General features: G+C 46.2%; 1 protein-coding gene across 1 annotated transcript in view; it reads right to left on the reverse strand.

The window, feature by feature from the left end:
• The window catches only part of Adcy1 (adenylate cyclase 1), a 153,124-nt gene that overhangs the window by 128,520 nt on the left and 10,850 nt on the right, over positions 1–13,754 (reverse strand). The window contains exon 2 of the mRNA XM_046437829.2: positions 7,555–7,704. Within this exon, the coding sequence (XP_046293785.1) occupies positions 7,555–7,704 (150 nt within the window). The remainder of the gene's footprint in view (positions 1–7,554; positions 7,705–13,754) is intronic.

Below are 13,754 nucleotides of genomic sequence, written 5' to 3' on the forward strand. Positions count from 1 at the left end.
TCCCAGCAGTTTAGGAGGGCTGAAGCAGGAGAATTGTGAGTTCAAAGCCAGCCTCAGCAATTTAGTGAGGCCCTAAGCAACTTAGTGAGACCCTGTCCAAATAAACATAAAAAGGGGATGGGGGAGATGGCTCAGTGGTTAAGCAAGCATCCCTGGGTTCAATACCTGGACGGGGGAAAAAAAAAAAAAAAAAACAGAACTCATCTGCAAACCCTTCAGGGCCTGCTGTCATTTTTGTAACCCTGTAGAAGGACTGAGTCAGTGTTTTTGATGGTTGTAAGATTTTTCAGGCTTTCTTTTTCTTTTCTGATCATCTTTGGCAACTGACACGTTTCTGGGAATTTGTCCATATTGTCTAAGTTTTCGAATATGCAGGCAAAAGGTTATTCTTAGCATCTTTCTATTATCTATTTTGGGTCACTGCTTTGTCTGCAGCCGGCCTCTTCTTGTCCCTCATACCACTCATGTGTGCCAGCTCTCTTTCTTCTTGATAGATGTCTCTCAGGTTTTTCTCTTTCTAAGAATCCACTTTTGACATTTCTGTTCTGAAACAGCAAGAGCCCTGCTAGAATCTTCACATCGCTTTGGAACATTTAACTCAGTTTTCTGTAAAGTACACCTGAGTGAGCCTTTGTGCTCTGAGGAGGACGGGACACAAAGGGAGACGACGCAGGGCTTTGCCTGGGTTCTGCCCCATCCACCACTACCTTGTAATTTGCTCATTACCTTTCCAAAAATGTTTAAAAATCTGAGCCCCAGTTCTCAGATTAATAAAACAGAATAAAGTCCTTACAATCTTAACAATGAGACAGAGGCCTAGTCATTTAATAGATACCTCTTAATTTTAAAAAGAGATTCAGCCACATGGGACAAGAATAACATTTTTGCACTGGGAATTTCTATTCCGACCCAGGTCCCATAGGTCAGGACACCCCTTTGTTCTGTTCATTTATTTTGTTGGGAGGGTAGGACTTTTTAGCATATAGCAGCCCCTCTCAAAGGAATCAGCCTCAGTGATACTGATAATTCAGGTAACTTTTCTCAGGAGTAAAGAATCTTCTAGAAGTACAATAAGTGGTACAATGTAACAGAGGAGCCCCCTGCTCCACCCTCTCTCCCATCTCCTCCTCTGCTACTGGCTACTCCAGAAGGTCCAGGAAGAGTAGGAAGAACAACTCCAACATTCCTCAAACAAAAGCATGCAAACCTGAAGTTCTCTGAAGAAGCCATATGCCATATAAAGACGTGCAGAGTATTTGACCTTGGCTGGGGAGAGCATGATGATTGTGGAGAGATGGAATGTTGCAGGTTGAGAACCCAAATTTATTGGGCTATCTTAGGCCCTTTAGAAAAATAGCCACTTACTCATAACCTTTGTATATGACCTAACCTCCATGTGACTATTAGATAAACCTCTTGGAATATATATCCTTAGGCTTAACAGCCCTCTAGCCTCCACCAACTCCAAATCTAAGAATGTTATAACTTCTGAAACCTATGGAAGAAATTTCCCCCTTTGCTGAAGCCCACCTACCTACTGCCCACCAATGGATTTATGGAATGTATTTAAGCATGGCCTTCTTTGTATAAGCTCCATGAAACGTCTTTCATGAAAGAACAGATCATTCAGTGTAACTCAAACATGTCTTCCTGGACCATGATCACTCATATTTGGCTCTGAATAGAGTAATTTCTTATTTTCTTTAAAGCGGTGTTGTTATTCTTTGTCGACACATGTCGGTGGAAGCCTCAGAGCCTGAAATGATGCAAGCAGTTGGGCCTAAAGGGCCGACGCGGACGACAACACAGCCTGGCTGACCGCATGGCAGCCACACAGTTGTCAGTGAAAACAATGGAGGGCATGGGCTCCTGATGGCTGTATCAAACATGCCTCTCTTCATGGAAGTGCTGCAAAAATGAGCAGTAAGTACAGCCTCAGAGACGGTCCCGGCTGGTGGCTGGTGGATTCCAACAAGGCAGCATCACCCAGGGCTCTTGGAGGTTTTCCCCAAGGCTTAAGGTATAGCACGTAACAACAATTTTGGCATGGGGTCAAGGGATCCAATTTGTAAACAGAGTGGAGAAGGGCTCAGGCCCCACCGCCTCCATCTGGAGGTCTGACCAGCAGCACTGGGCCAGAATGCTGCTGTCCCAGTGGTTCTCATCTGTTCCATCAAATCCCTAGGACAGGGCAAGGGGCTTTTAATGTGGAGGTTCACATCTCAGAGAAGCAGCCCCTTGCTCGCCCCCTCATAAGCACAGGTGGTCAGTGCTGGCCACAGAAGCATAGCCAGATCGGCAGACATCCCTGGGAGGTGTGCTCTTTGTGAGCTGAGCACAGCCCCCTCCCTGCCAGGCACCCCAAATTACACACTCAGGAAAAGAGGGGAAAGAAGTCCCAAGTTCCCCCAGTGCAGTTGCTCCCCTGCCTCCAGGCTCCCATAGGTGCACGGACTCTCAACATGTCCACATGCCTCTGTCCCACTCGTGTCAAGCAGCGGTCCTTTTATAGGGCCCAGCACCCATGCAGCACCCATGCAGCCACTGAGAGAAGAGCCACAGCAGAGACACTCCAAACCAGCCCTGCTTTCCGATCCACCTTCAGGTCTCTCTAGCACCAGCTGAGGCCCCAGAGGCCCCAAAGCACCACACACACTGGAGCACCCCGCTAGGGTCTCTGCCCACGCTGATTCCCTGAGTCTCATCCTACTCAGGCCTCTCCTTCTAGCCCCTCTGAACTCTGCCCTGCATCTCACTCCTGCACAGGCACAGACCCCTCCCAGGACTGGGTTCCACTGCCCAGATCTTCCAGGACCCCAGGTGCAATCCCAAAACTCCTCCCAGAAGTAGAAGGAGCCAAGTTCTCCTCCTGGAACTAGGGTGCATGTCCCAGGTCCTTTCCCCCAGCATCAGGTATGTCCTTCCAGATCCCCTCCAATCACCCATCATGTTGCCTTAACAGTCTACATGGGTGGAGAAGGCTTTAGAAGCAACCACTGGATACAACTGTGCCATGAATGGAACTTACAGTCACATAGCTATCTGGTAGAGGGTCCCTCACCTATTGCTGGAGGAGGCTATGATTTCATGTTGATACAGGGAGATTGGAGCAGAGCTGCTCCCTCATCTCCAGAAGGCCCCCTAGACAGATGCAGATTGACCGTGAGCCCATGATGCCTGAGAACCCAGAAGTTGGAAGGCCTTGCTGGGTCCTGGTGCTGCCTTACTTCTGCCATCCCAGAGACCAGGCATCTGAGTCCTGGGTACCAGCCCACCTAGTAGGATAGTCTTCCTGAGATACAACACTAAGCTCAGAGGAGATCCAGAGAAAAATACAGCAAAAGGAGGGTCTGCAGAGATCTCAAGGTGGAGTTGGGAACTCACAAAAGCCAAGTCCTTACTCAATACTCAACTATCAGAACATGAGCTCTACTTTGAGGCAACAGGGGAAACCATGAAGGAAACTATAAACACTAAGGATTGAATTTTCATATAAAGAAAAGCCAAGCTAGGGGAATGGACCGAGAAAGACGGGGCTGTGGACAGAGTGTTGCCTCTCTGTGGTGGGGAGAGCTGTGCACACAGCTCATATGAGAGTCAAGTGTACAATTAACAAAGAAATACAGATGGTGAGTAGAGGAGGCATCAGTAATGGGAGGGACAGGACAAGCAGGAGGGGCCACAGCCTGACACAGAGAGAGAAAGAGACAGACACAGAGAGGGAGATGGATATGCAGAGACAGGGGAGAAAGAGAGAGAGATACACAGAGAAACAGAAATGGAGACAAGGAGAGAGAAAAAGAGACTCAAAGAGAGGATATGAAGAAACAGAAAGAAAGAGAGAAACAGGAGATGCAGGAGCAGAGACAGGAGACAGAGACAGAGAAACACAGAGATGGAGACAGAGACAGAAAGAGAGACAGAGAAAGGAATATGAAGAAACAGAGAGAAAGAGACAGAGACACAGAAAAGGAGATGGAGAGGCAGAGACAGGGAGAAAGAGACAGATGCCGAGAAACAGAGACATGGGACAAAGAGAGACAGAAACAGAAAGAGATACAGAGATAGGGATATGAAGAAACAGAGACAGAAAGAGACAGTGGCACATAAAAAAAACAGAGAAAAGAGAGATAAAGAGAGGGAAAGATAAAGAGACATAATGGGAGGCAGAAGAGGGAATGGGAAGCGAATCAGATGCAACACAGAACACCACTGGCTGCTCACCAGAATCCAACCCTCCCTGGGCCTGGGCCTGGCTTTCCCACCCCCAGGCTGGGCAGAGCACGTAATCTGCATTTTTAACAGGCTCCCTAGGGCTGCTGATGGCATGGTCCAGACAGAGCACTAGCATTCCAGGGAGAAGAGTGTAATCAGACACTGCTTCTTAAAGATATATAAGAGTACAACCTTTAGGAAACACTCAGGAACTTGGGGGAGAAGCAGGTTATACTCACTCACCTAACAATGCAACTAAGAGAATATTTGAAAGCTAGATAAATGCAGACGTGCAAGAAGAAAACCTTTTTGAAAGCATGGCATCTAAATATCAGAAGCTGAGAACACTGGAGCATATGTACTAAGGGGAAGAAGAAACTGTTGATTTAAATCACATTTATAATGCAAGTGGTGCAAATGAAACCATTTTAATGCAGAAAATAAAATTCTTTATGCCAAGGTGTCAAGTATGTGACAAAAGAATACACATAAAGACAAAACCTTGAAAAGAGGGCATTCAGCTGGATTAATGGGATTGGGTGACATTTACCATTTTGAAATTTCCTGCCTGAGCCTAGCCTTCCTCATCTATAGAGCTAAGAAATAAACCCTGGCTCCCAGGACTGCTAGAAAACCAAGTAAAGCTACACCTTCAAGCAGCCATAGCTAGAGGAGTTTATTGCAGAACTATGCACAAGAGCTAAGATATGGAATCAGCCTGGGTGAACGGACAAAGAAAATATGAACAATGGAGTACTATTCAGCTATCAAGAAGAATGAAGCCTGGCACAGTGGCACATGCCTGTAATCCCAGGAGGGATTACCTTGGGAGGCTGAAACAGGAGGATCACAAGTTCAAAGCCAGCCTCAGCAATGGTGAGGCACTAAGCAACTCAGTGAGATCCTGTCTCCAAATAAAATACAAAATAGGGCCAGGGATGTGGCTCAGTGGTTGTAGTGCCCCTGAGTTCAATCCCCAATACCAAATAAAGAAAGAATGAAATGCTGACATTTGCAGCAAAATGAATGGAACTGGGGGATATTAAGTGAAACAAGACATCCATTTTATTTAATTTTTAAAATTTTTTTTTAGTTGTAAATGAACACAATACCTTTATTTTGATGTGGTGCTGAGGATCAAATCAGTGCCTTCCATGTGTGAGGCGAGCACTCTACCACTTAGTTATGGCCTCAGCCCAAGGCAGCCATTTTAGAAAGACAATTGTAGCATGATCTCTCTCATATGTAGAAGCTAAAAAAGTAGCTTCTACATATGAGAAGAGTGACTGCCAAAGGTGAGGAGGATGGAGGGAGGCTGGGCAATGGGACCTGAAACAAACTTAGATAAAAGCAATAAGTTCTGGTGTTCCCCATCATAGTGGGGTGACTACATTTCACAACCTGTTATACATTTCTACAAAAATCTGTTAGACACTAACTCAAAGGCTCCAAACATAAGAAATGACTAGAAGGAAACGTAACTACCCTGATGCAATCGGTGCTGCTACATGCATATGTTGAGATGCCACAATGGACTCAATTGATAAGTACATTCAATTAATATGTTCATCAAAAAATAATTTAAAAATAAATAAAAACAAAATAACCTAAAGGGATATAAGAAGAAAACTTTTTTTTTTAAAGTAACATACTGAGAGGCAAGATGATCTACAGGAGAAGCAGCAAAAGTCAGAAAGAAATGAAAATTGACAAAACAGAGGAAGTAGGAAAGAAAGGTATTGAAAAGGAAATGGCAGGGAATCAGAGAAAAAGAAAGGGTGGTTCAGAAACACACACAAGGATGACCCACAAAAATGCCTGCTTTCTCCAGCACTACAGAGGATATAATTTAAGGGAGAAACAGGGTTTCTAAAGATTCAGTTCTGGAATCTCACTGAGGAAATAAAAACAGGGTCAAACATTTCTTAGAAAGTACAAAAAGATATTGCTACCAGTGTGATGACTCTGGTCAAGGCAGAAATGCTCAGGACACAGTCTCAGAAGATGCATGATTTACACACACACATGAGCATGGACACACATACAGTATACAACACACACACGTACATGTACACAGATGCTAACATACACAGAGAGAGATACATGTACTCACATGCAACCACACAGACATATAAACATACATAGATATGCACATGACATAGGAACACACAGTCCCATTGACATATGTGTGCATATGCATACAAATGAAAATATGCACATATCCACACATGCATATCTACAAGTATGCATGCACACATAAACACACAGACACCTACTGTCCCCCACAGGTCCATCCACATGTCCAAACACAATCTAAACATATGTGATCTATTCCTCAATTATATCCAACTTAGTAGGTTTCATTATAATGCATACACATGGAAAAATGTTTGTGCATATATTTAAATTTACAGTAAGTATAACATTTACAACAAAAGTAGAATACAGTTGAGAACCAGATGCTGTGTTCTTCCACTTCCTTGACAACCACACACCTGAGATATTAGCGCTGTATGCAGAGGGCCTGTGAGCCCCCAGCTGGGAGAAGTCTGAATCCTCCCAGCAAAGGGGAGGCCATGATGCTCCAGGCCTCACCCTGAGACTCACCCTTCCCTGGTCCACCTGTGGACAGAGCCTATGCAAAGACACACAATGCTGAGCCACAGGGGATAAGTAGGACTAAAGCACGGCTCCTCCAAGCCTGTTTCACCTTGAGAATGGAGTGCCAATCATGCCGCCTTAGCAGGCCATGGCAAGAAGTCCCAAGGAGGGTGCTCAGGTCATGCTAGAGCCTGCCACTGTGAACACTAAGATTCCTGCATAGCTCCTGAGTACCCTAGGAATGCCCAGGAATCAGCCAAGGCCAGAGCTGGCACATGCCTCAGGTCCTTGCCCAGAGTCCCTCAGGCCAACAACTCAGGGCCAGCTGCACATTCACATTCACATAAGGTGTGGCCAGGACCAATTTGGTCCTTCTAAGGCCAGGTGAACCATTTCCTGCTGCATCAGGGACATTATGCACACAAATGCCACCCCCAATCACTATCCCATGGCTCACGAGCAACTCAGCCTCTGTAGGAGCATCAAGCTCAGATTTCCCATCCACTAAACTAATAAAATATGGAGGGTGTCTCTTCCACAGCCCCACATACCAATACATAACACTAAGAATTGCAGGCCCTGTCACCAAGAGGTAAACTGAGGCTCAGGGAGGACAGATGGTGGGTAGCTTCCTCCACTCCATAACCACAGCTGCCTCTTGTCAGCCGACTGACTCAGGTGCCTGAAGTCCTGGGCCAGGGACAGGCCAAAGGGCCTATCCACTCTGCTCCCACTGACCTGTTTCTCGTTCTCATCCTCCAACCGTAGCCTGTCCTCAATGCAGCTCCGGGCTTGCAGAAAGGCCTTCCTCTGAGAGCGCTCAGTCAGGATCCGCACGAAGACACCATACATGTTCACACCCACGAAGAGCAGGGCATTGGCGCCAAGCTGCAGGGAGAGCACAGATGCAGCATGTAGAAGGGGCACAAGCCATCCATGGAGCATGCAGAGACTCCCTAAAGCCCCACAACCAGCCCCACAACCACCATAGCCATCAAAGGCTTCTGCAGGTGCCCCCCAGACACACCATGAAGTAGGCTATCAGCTGAGCAGGAGCAGGAAACACACATTTTGTCCATCCAGGCAGTTGGCACATGCCAAAAGATGTCACAGAATTGAGTGACATCCAAGTTTAACATTACGGGCTGAATTTTGCCCTCCCCAAATTCCTATGTTGAAGCCTTAGCCCACAGGACCTCAGAATATGACAGTATTTGGAGATGGGGGTCTTTAAAGAGGTTACCAAAGTACAGTGAGATCATTAGGGTGGGCCCTGATCTGATCTGACTGATGAACTTACAAAGAGCTTAGGACAAAGACACAGAGAAGGAAGACTAAGAGGCCTCAGAGACAAGATGTCCTTTTACACACCCAGGGGAGAGGTCACAGAAGCCGCAAACCCTGTCCACACATGGATCTTTTACTTCCAGCCTCCACGACTATAAGAAAGTAAATTTCTGTTATTTAAGACCCCACTGTGTCACTGTTACGACAGCCGCAGAAAACTAATATACCTAGAAAATATAAATGTGAAGAGTGTCACTGTTCACAAAGACTGTATAGAATGCTCTAAGAGGTTTCAGGGAAGACGAGTTGACAAAAATAAAACCCAAGATGTTGATCTGGGCCTAAGGTAAACAACAACACAAGATGAGGAAACTGCATCCTAAGGTCCATCTCCTGCTCTCCCAGCTCTGAGGGCCCAGTTGAGGAGAATCCTATAGGAGCCCAGCTCCTAGGTCTGCAATGATGGCCAGACCAAAAGGGATGCCCCGTGCTTTGGTTAAAAGAGGACCCTACGAATGTAGCTTCTATTATTTCCTGGCCCTTGATCCAGCTCTAATTGAGACCTCAGAGGACTAAGAATGGAACTTCACAGGAACTGTCAATAGCAAAGAGGACTTCCCTGCCTGATCTCACCTCCAGGTCTGGTGGACCTAGGACTAGGCCTTGGACCCCATGCTCCAGACTTGACTGCTGCCCCTGCAGGTCTCCTCATGTGGTCTGTCCCAATGTCTTGCAGACCACAGAGGCACCTCTTGCATGATACATAGCACCATAGCAGCCCCACCTCCCAGCAGGGGATGCCCACCTTCTACCCAATATAGTTTACAAGCACTGTGTGAAACAAGGGTCTACCATTTGGCTGTAAAAGTGAACAATTTCTATGTCTGATTAAACCTGGCATTTCTACCGCTGCCCCAGGGAGTAGAAATCCAGTTTCCAAATGTCACTGCTTTTTACAGATTAGCCACAAATACCCTGAGTCGCAACTGTGTGCCACACACTATTAAACAGAGAACAAATGTAACACAAACACAGTGGCACATGGAGCAGGTGTCCATTGAGATAACTCCCAAGAGAAATGGAAAAGTTGCCCTGATAGGGTGGGAGGAGCTACAGGAAGGGAGAACTGACTAGGGAGCAGGTAGGACAGCCAAGACAGGGACAGGTCCACAGAGAGAAGACAGATTCAGGGTTTGGGCACCTTTGAACTTGAGGTGTATGAGATGACCTCGGCTAAAGCAAATTAAAATGGGGACCAGGACTAAAGATACCCTGAGCCAACAAAGCCAGTCAGGCCTCATAAGTGACCTTACCCTTGGCTTGATTTGCAAACGCAGGCAAACCTTAACTTGAGCTGTTTCATGTGTACCTATACTAAAAGAAAATAGAACATAAGCTCAACCAATAGAATAAACAGTTTATTGAGGAACTTTCCAATGGTGGAAATCAAATAAGCAGCAATATAACTGCCACCAGACTATTTCTTTATTTTGCTTCTTCAATCGCCCTTAAATTCAATGCTTTGTTATCAGAACATTAGCCCATTGCTTTCCTAGATTGCATGATCCACAATACCAAAAGGAAAAAAATTAAACCTCTTTTGATTCAGTGTTTTTCAATTCATGAATTGCACCTGCCAAACTCTTTAAATTTTTATTGTGCCTCAATTTACTCTTTTACTCCTCTAATAATGCGCCCAAAGGCTGAAAATACAATCCTGGGATCAACAGCCACATGTACTCTAGAAACACATTAGAGCATTCTCAAAGATGTGACCAGAAGAGAGGATGAGGAACATGAATCCACAGGCCCCACAGAATGGCCATCCTGTACATGAACCTTCCTCTACCCCCATAGAGCTGGTCTTTGTATAGCATGACCCACCCGGTGAAGTCAAGCACATGTCCACCTCACCAAGTGGAGCTGGCATCAACCACAAAATGCAGAGTTAGTTGGTTGTCCTTCCTAGATGTCAACACCCTGACCACAGCCTCCTCCAGCAGGACAGTGGGAAGGTGATCTTCATGAAAGGGTCAGAGAAGGTGGAAAGACATCTGCTATGGTTTGGGTCTAAAATGTCTCCTGAAGGCCATGGGTTAAAGACTTGATCACCAACCTGTGGCACTACTGGGAGATGGTAGAAACTTTGGGAGGTGGGGCCCAGTGGAGGAGGTGGTCCTTGAAGGCTATACTTGTCCCCCAGCCCCTTTCTGACACACACACACACTCTCTCTCTATTTCCTGGCTGCCATTACGTGAGCAGCTATATTTCACTGCACCATCCCACACACGCCCAGAAATAATGGATGCCAAGTGAACACAGAATAAAACCTTTGAAACCATGAGCCAAAATTAATCTTTCTTCCTCTAAGTTGATTTTCTCAGGTATTTTCTCACAGTGGTCAAAAGTTGCCTAATACAACACCCAATGATATGGTTCTTTCCAGGTCCCTGAAAGTCATCATGGTGACCCTGAAATCCCCATTATGACACCGATTGTACAAAGTGACCCTGACCATCTCACCATAACCTGAGAGAATGTGTGACCTCGAACATTTCCATGTGACTTTGAAAATCTACCTGTGACCCCAAGCAATGCTGTGACCCAAACATCTCCATGCAATACTGAACATTTCGCTATAACCTGAAAATCTCAATGTGACCTGAAAATTTTATAATTGTAAATTCTCCATGCCACCATGAACATCTCCATAAGACCGTGAGCATCTCACTGTGACCCTGAACATCTCAATGTGACCTGAAAATTTTAATATAACTCTAAATTCTCCATGCCACCATGAACATCTCATTGTGACCTTGAACATCTCCATAAGACCCTGAGCATCTCACTATGACCCTGAACATCTCAATGTGACCTGAACATCTGTGACCCTGACATGCCATTGTGACCTGAATATATCCATACAACCCCTGACTTCTCTTACACTGTGACCTAAATATTGGCCATTTCTCTTTTCTTTCCACGCCTTTTATTGAGCTTCATCACAGAGTGGATAGGATTAGACCCAACTTTTTCCATGAATAGGAAGGACAGAGAGCATCTTATAATGTATTAGGTGCTCTGAATTGCCATGTTAAAAAACTCAAGATAACTGCTGCAAATGGATGTTTTCTTTCACGAAACCTTGATCTTCAATTGCATTTCCTGTGGTTTCCATTATTTTGTCCTAGTCATAGTAAAATCCTTGAAAGTAAAGTTCTGACCAGCATTTCTGATTACACCCTTAGCATTCCTACAGATGGTTCCCTGGCAGTCTGTTCTCCTGGTGCAAGGACACACTTTGCTAATTCCCTCCAGCCTTGTCTGCTGCTCCCAACAGCCCTGGAGATGGAACATTGGGTGGCCAGTACTTCAGAGACTTTGCAGGACCCTCAGCAAACTGGGATGGACATCAAGGGCACTGGGCAGATGACCTAGAAGGCCCCAGAGGGCCATGGCCTTATCCTCCCCTTGCCCTCAACAGAAGACAAGAGCAGTAGCTAAAAGTTGAGAGGCCAGGCAGGGCAGGTGGGGCCTGAGGGGCAGCAGCACTTCTCAGTACAATGCAGCAAACTGTTGAAACAGATGGATGCTGAAAGAAGAACTGGCTGGTCGCCGGGCACCACAGGCATCTGGAAAGGGCCAGAGGAAGGAGCCAGGCCATCAGGTGAGTTGATAAGGCCAGAAGAAGGGCCTGCACAAAAGCATACCATTCACAGTCTAAAGGAAATGAAAGGCAGGCAGACCCCAGCCCTTAAAATAAAAACTATGATTAAGAATAAAACCTCCCTTTTGAGATTTGTTCATATCTAAGCTTCCTTTCTCCCATGATTTCCCCCTAGAACACAATGGACTCATTTTACAGTATATGAAAGTGGAGTCAGGGGCATAAAAATCAGCTGGAGCATTTGTGTATCAAAATGACTGACAAGTCATTATAGACTATCCCTAACCTACCAAGTGGATCCAAAGGAAAAGACCCCACCAGCTGCTGAACTGAAGGCAGAGGAAGCCTGGCTCCTACCCTGCTGACTGGTCACTGCTGGAGCAGTGGATTCAATTCTGGCCTTCCTCAAAGGCAATCTGGTCCAGGTGGTATGCATGCCACCTCTGTACCCATGGGTTCTATGGCAGCCCAGCACAGAGAGGACCCAAGCTGCTAGTCTCAGTATGGACACCCTCTCTACCATCCCTCCCTCTCCTTCTAAACAATCCCTATTCCTTCTTCAGTTAGTTTTCTCCTAATCATTTCTTAGTGTCTAGGTCACTGTGGGCTCCTACACTGTGAGCCTAGGTCTCATGAATGGATGTATCCAAGGAGTGTAGCATGGTTGAGGACCCTCGGTTTACTGCTATATAAAGAAAGGAGCCCCCATCTAACCATCACGTGCATGTTCCACACCATAATACAACTTCTGCCCCGTGCGCTCAGGAAGCTCTTTGTGGACCACCAAGGATCAAGCTGATGTCCCAGACATTCCTGATGACCTCCACCCAGACAGATGGAAGCTCAGTGTGTAGCACAGCAGAGCCACTCTGCTGAGAGTCTATTGGGATGGGGGAAGCACTGGAAACTATTCCCCATCCTCCCTTACATCCCCCACCACATCCTGTCCCACTGATCATAGATCTCATTCTTTAGACAGACACACTGAGTACAGAAGAGAGGACAGGATCTCCCAGGCACCAAGATGCCTGTGTACTCATCTGCAGTGGTCCAAGGACCTGCCCAAACAATGCCCCAGTGAGGGAGGCAGATCCAACACCTAGACCAGAACTCCCACCTTAGAGAGGTCAGCAAGAGTTTAAGAATGCTACATTTGGTCCTCTCCCCAACAGGATGCAAGGCTGGCTGGCAACACCAAAGGGTGAACCCACCCATTCAGGGATGAGCACAGAAGCCTCAAGGGACCCACCCAGCAGGCAGAGCCTGGGGAAGAAGGGCTTCCTGAAGAACCAGCTCAGTGAGGCTCCACAAGTTACATTTAAGGAGAGGGTCCCATGAGCAGGAGGCCCTTTCTATGTACTTGGGCATTAAACCCAAAACATCACAAGAGCCAGCTCCTCACTGCAGGAGGGGACTGCAAGCTGGTGAGGGAGGAGGCTAGAATGGTCTGTGAAGTAGCAAGTTAGAGTTTGAGACATCAGGTGAACTTATATTCAGTTCAATTCAGACATCAATGGGCACAAACACAAATATCTGCAAAAGTATGCATGGGTGTGTATTTTCTAGTTCTGTCTGCTGACAGAAGCAAAGGCACCCCAATAGCAATGAGGACACCCAGGGCCCACATCATGATATAATACAAACCTCCAAGAGAAGAAACAAGGGTTGCCTTCTTGGGCTGGGGCAGAGAACATAATGACAGGAACCTGGAGCATCATGTAGTGCCACAAAGCAAGGCAAGGCTTTTAAAAAGTCACACATGTACAACGATGGGGTGTGTCAGAGGACACAGAATAAAGATGAAAGAGTTTTGTGTAGCCAGAGCTGGGACAATCTGAGCCACAAAATGAAGTAGAAACCCAAAGTGAAAAATAAACATCCACAAGTCCATACTGATAGAAACCAATGGCTGAATAAAATGTGAACAAAGGATAAGAGACAAACAGGCAAACCCTGGGCGCATTCCAAGTCATCCGCCACGAC

This window comes from Marmota monax, unplaced genomic scaffold (assembly GCF_021218885.2).
Source record: "Marmota monax isolate L192 unplaced genomic scaffold, Marmota_monax_Labrador192_F-V1.1 WCK01_AAM20220418_F8-fsc00109, whole genome shotgun sequence".
Classification (NCBI taxonomy): domain Eukaryota; kingdom Metazoa; phylum Chordata; class Mammalia; order Rodentia; family Sciuridae; genus Marmota; species Marmota monax.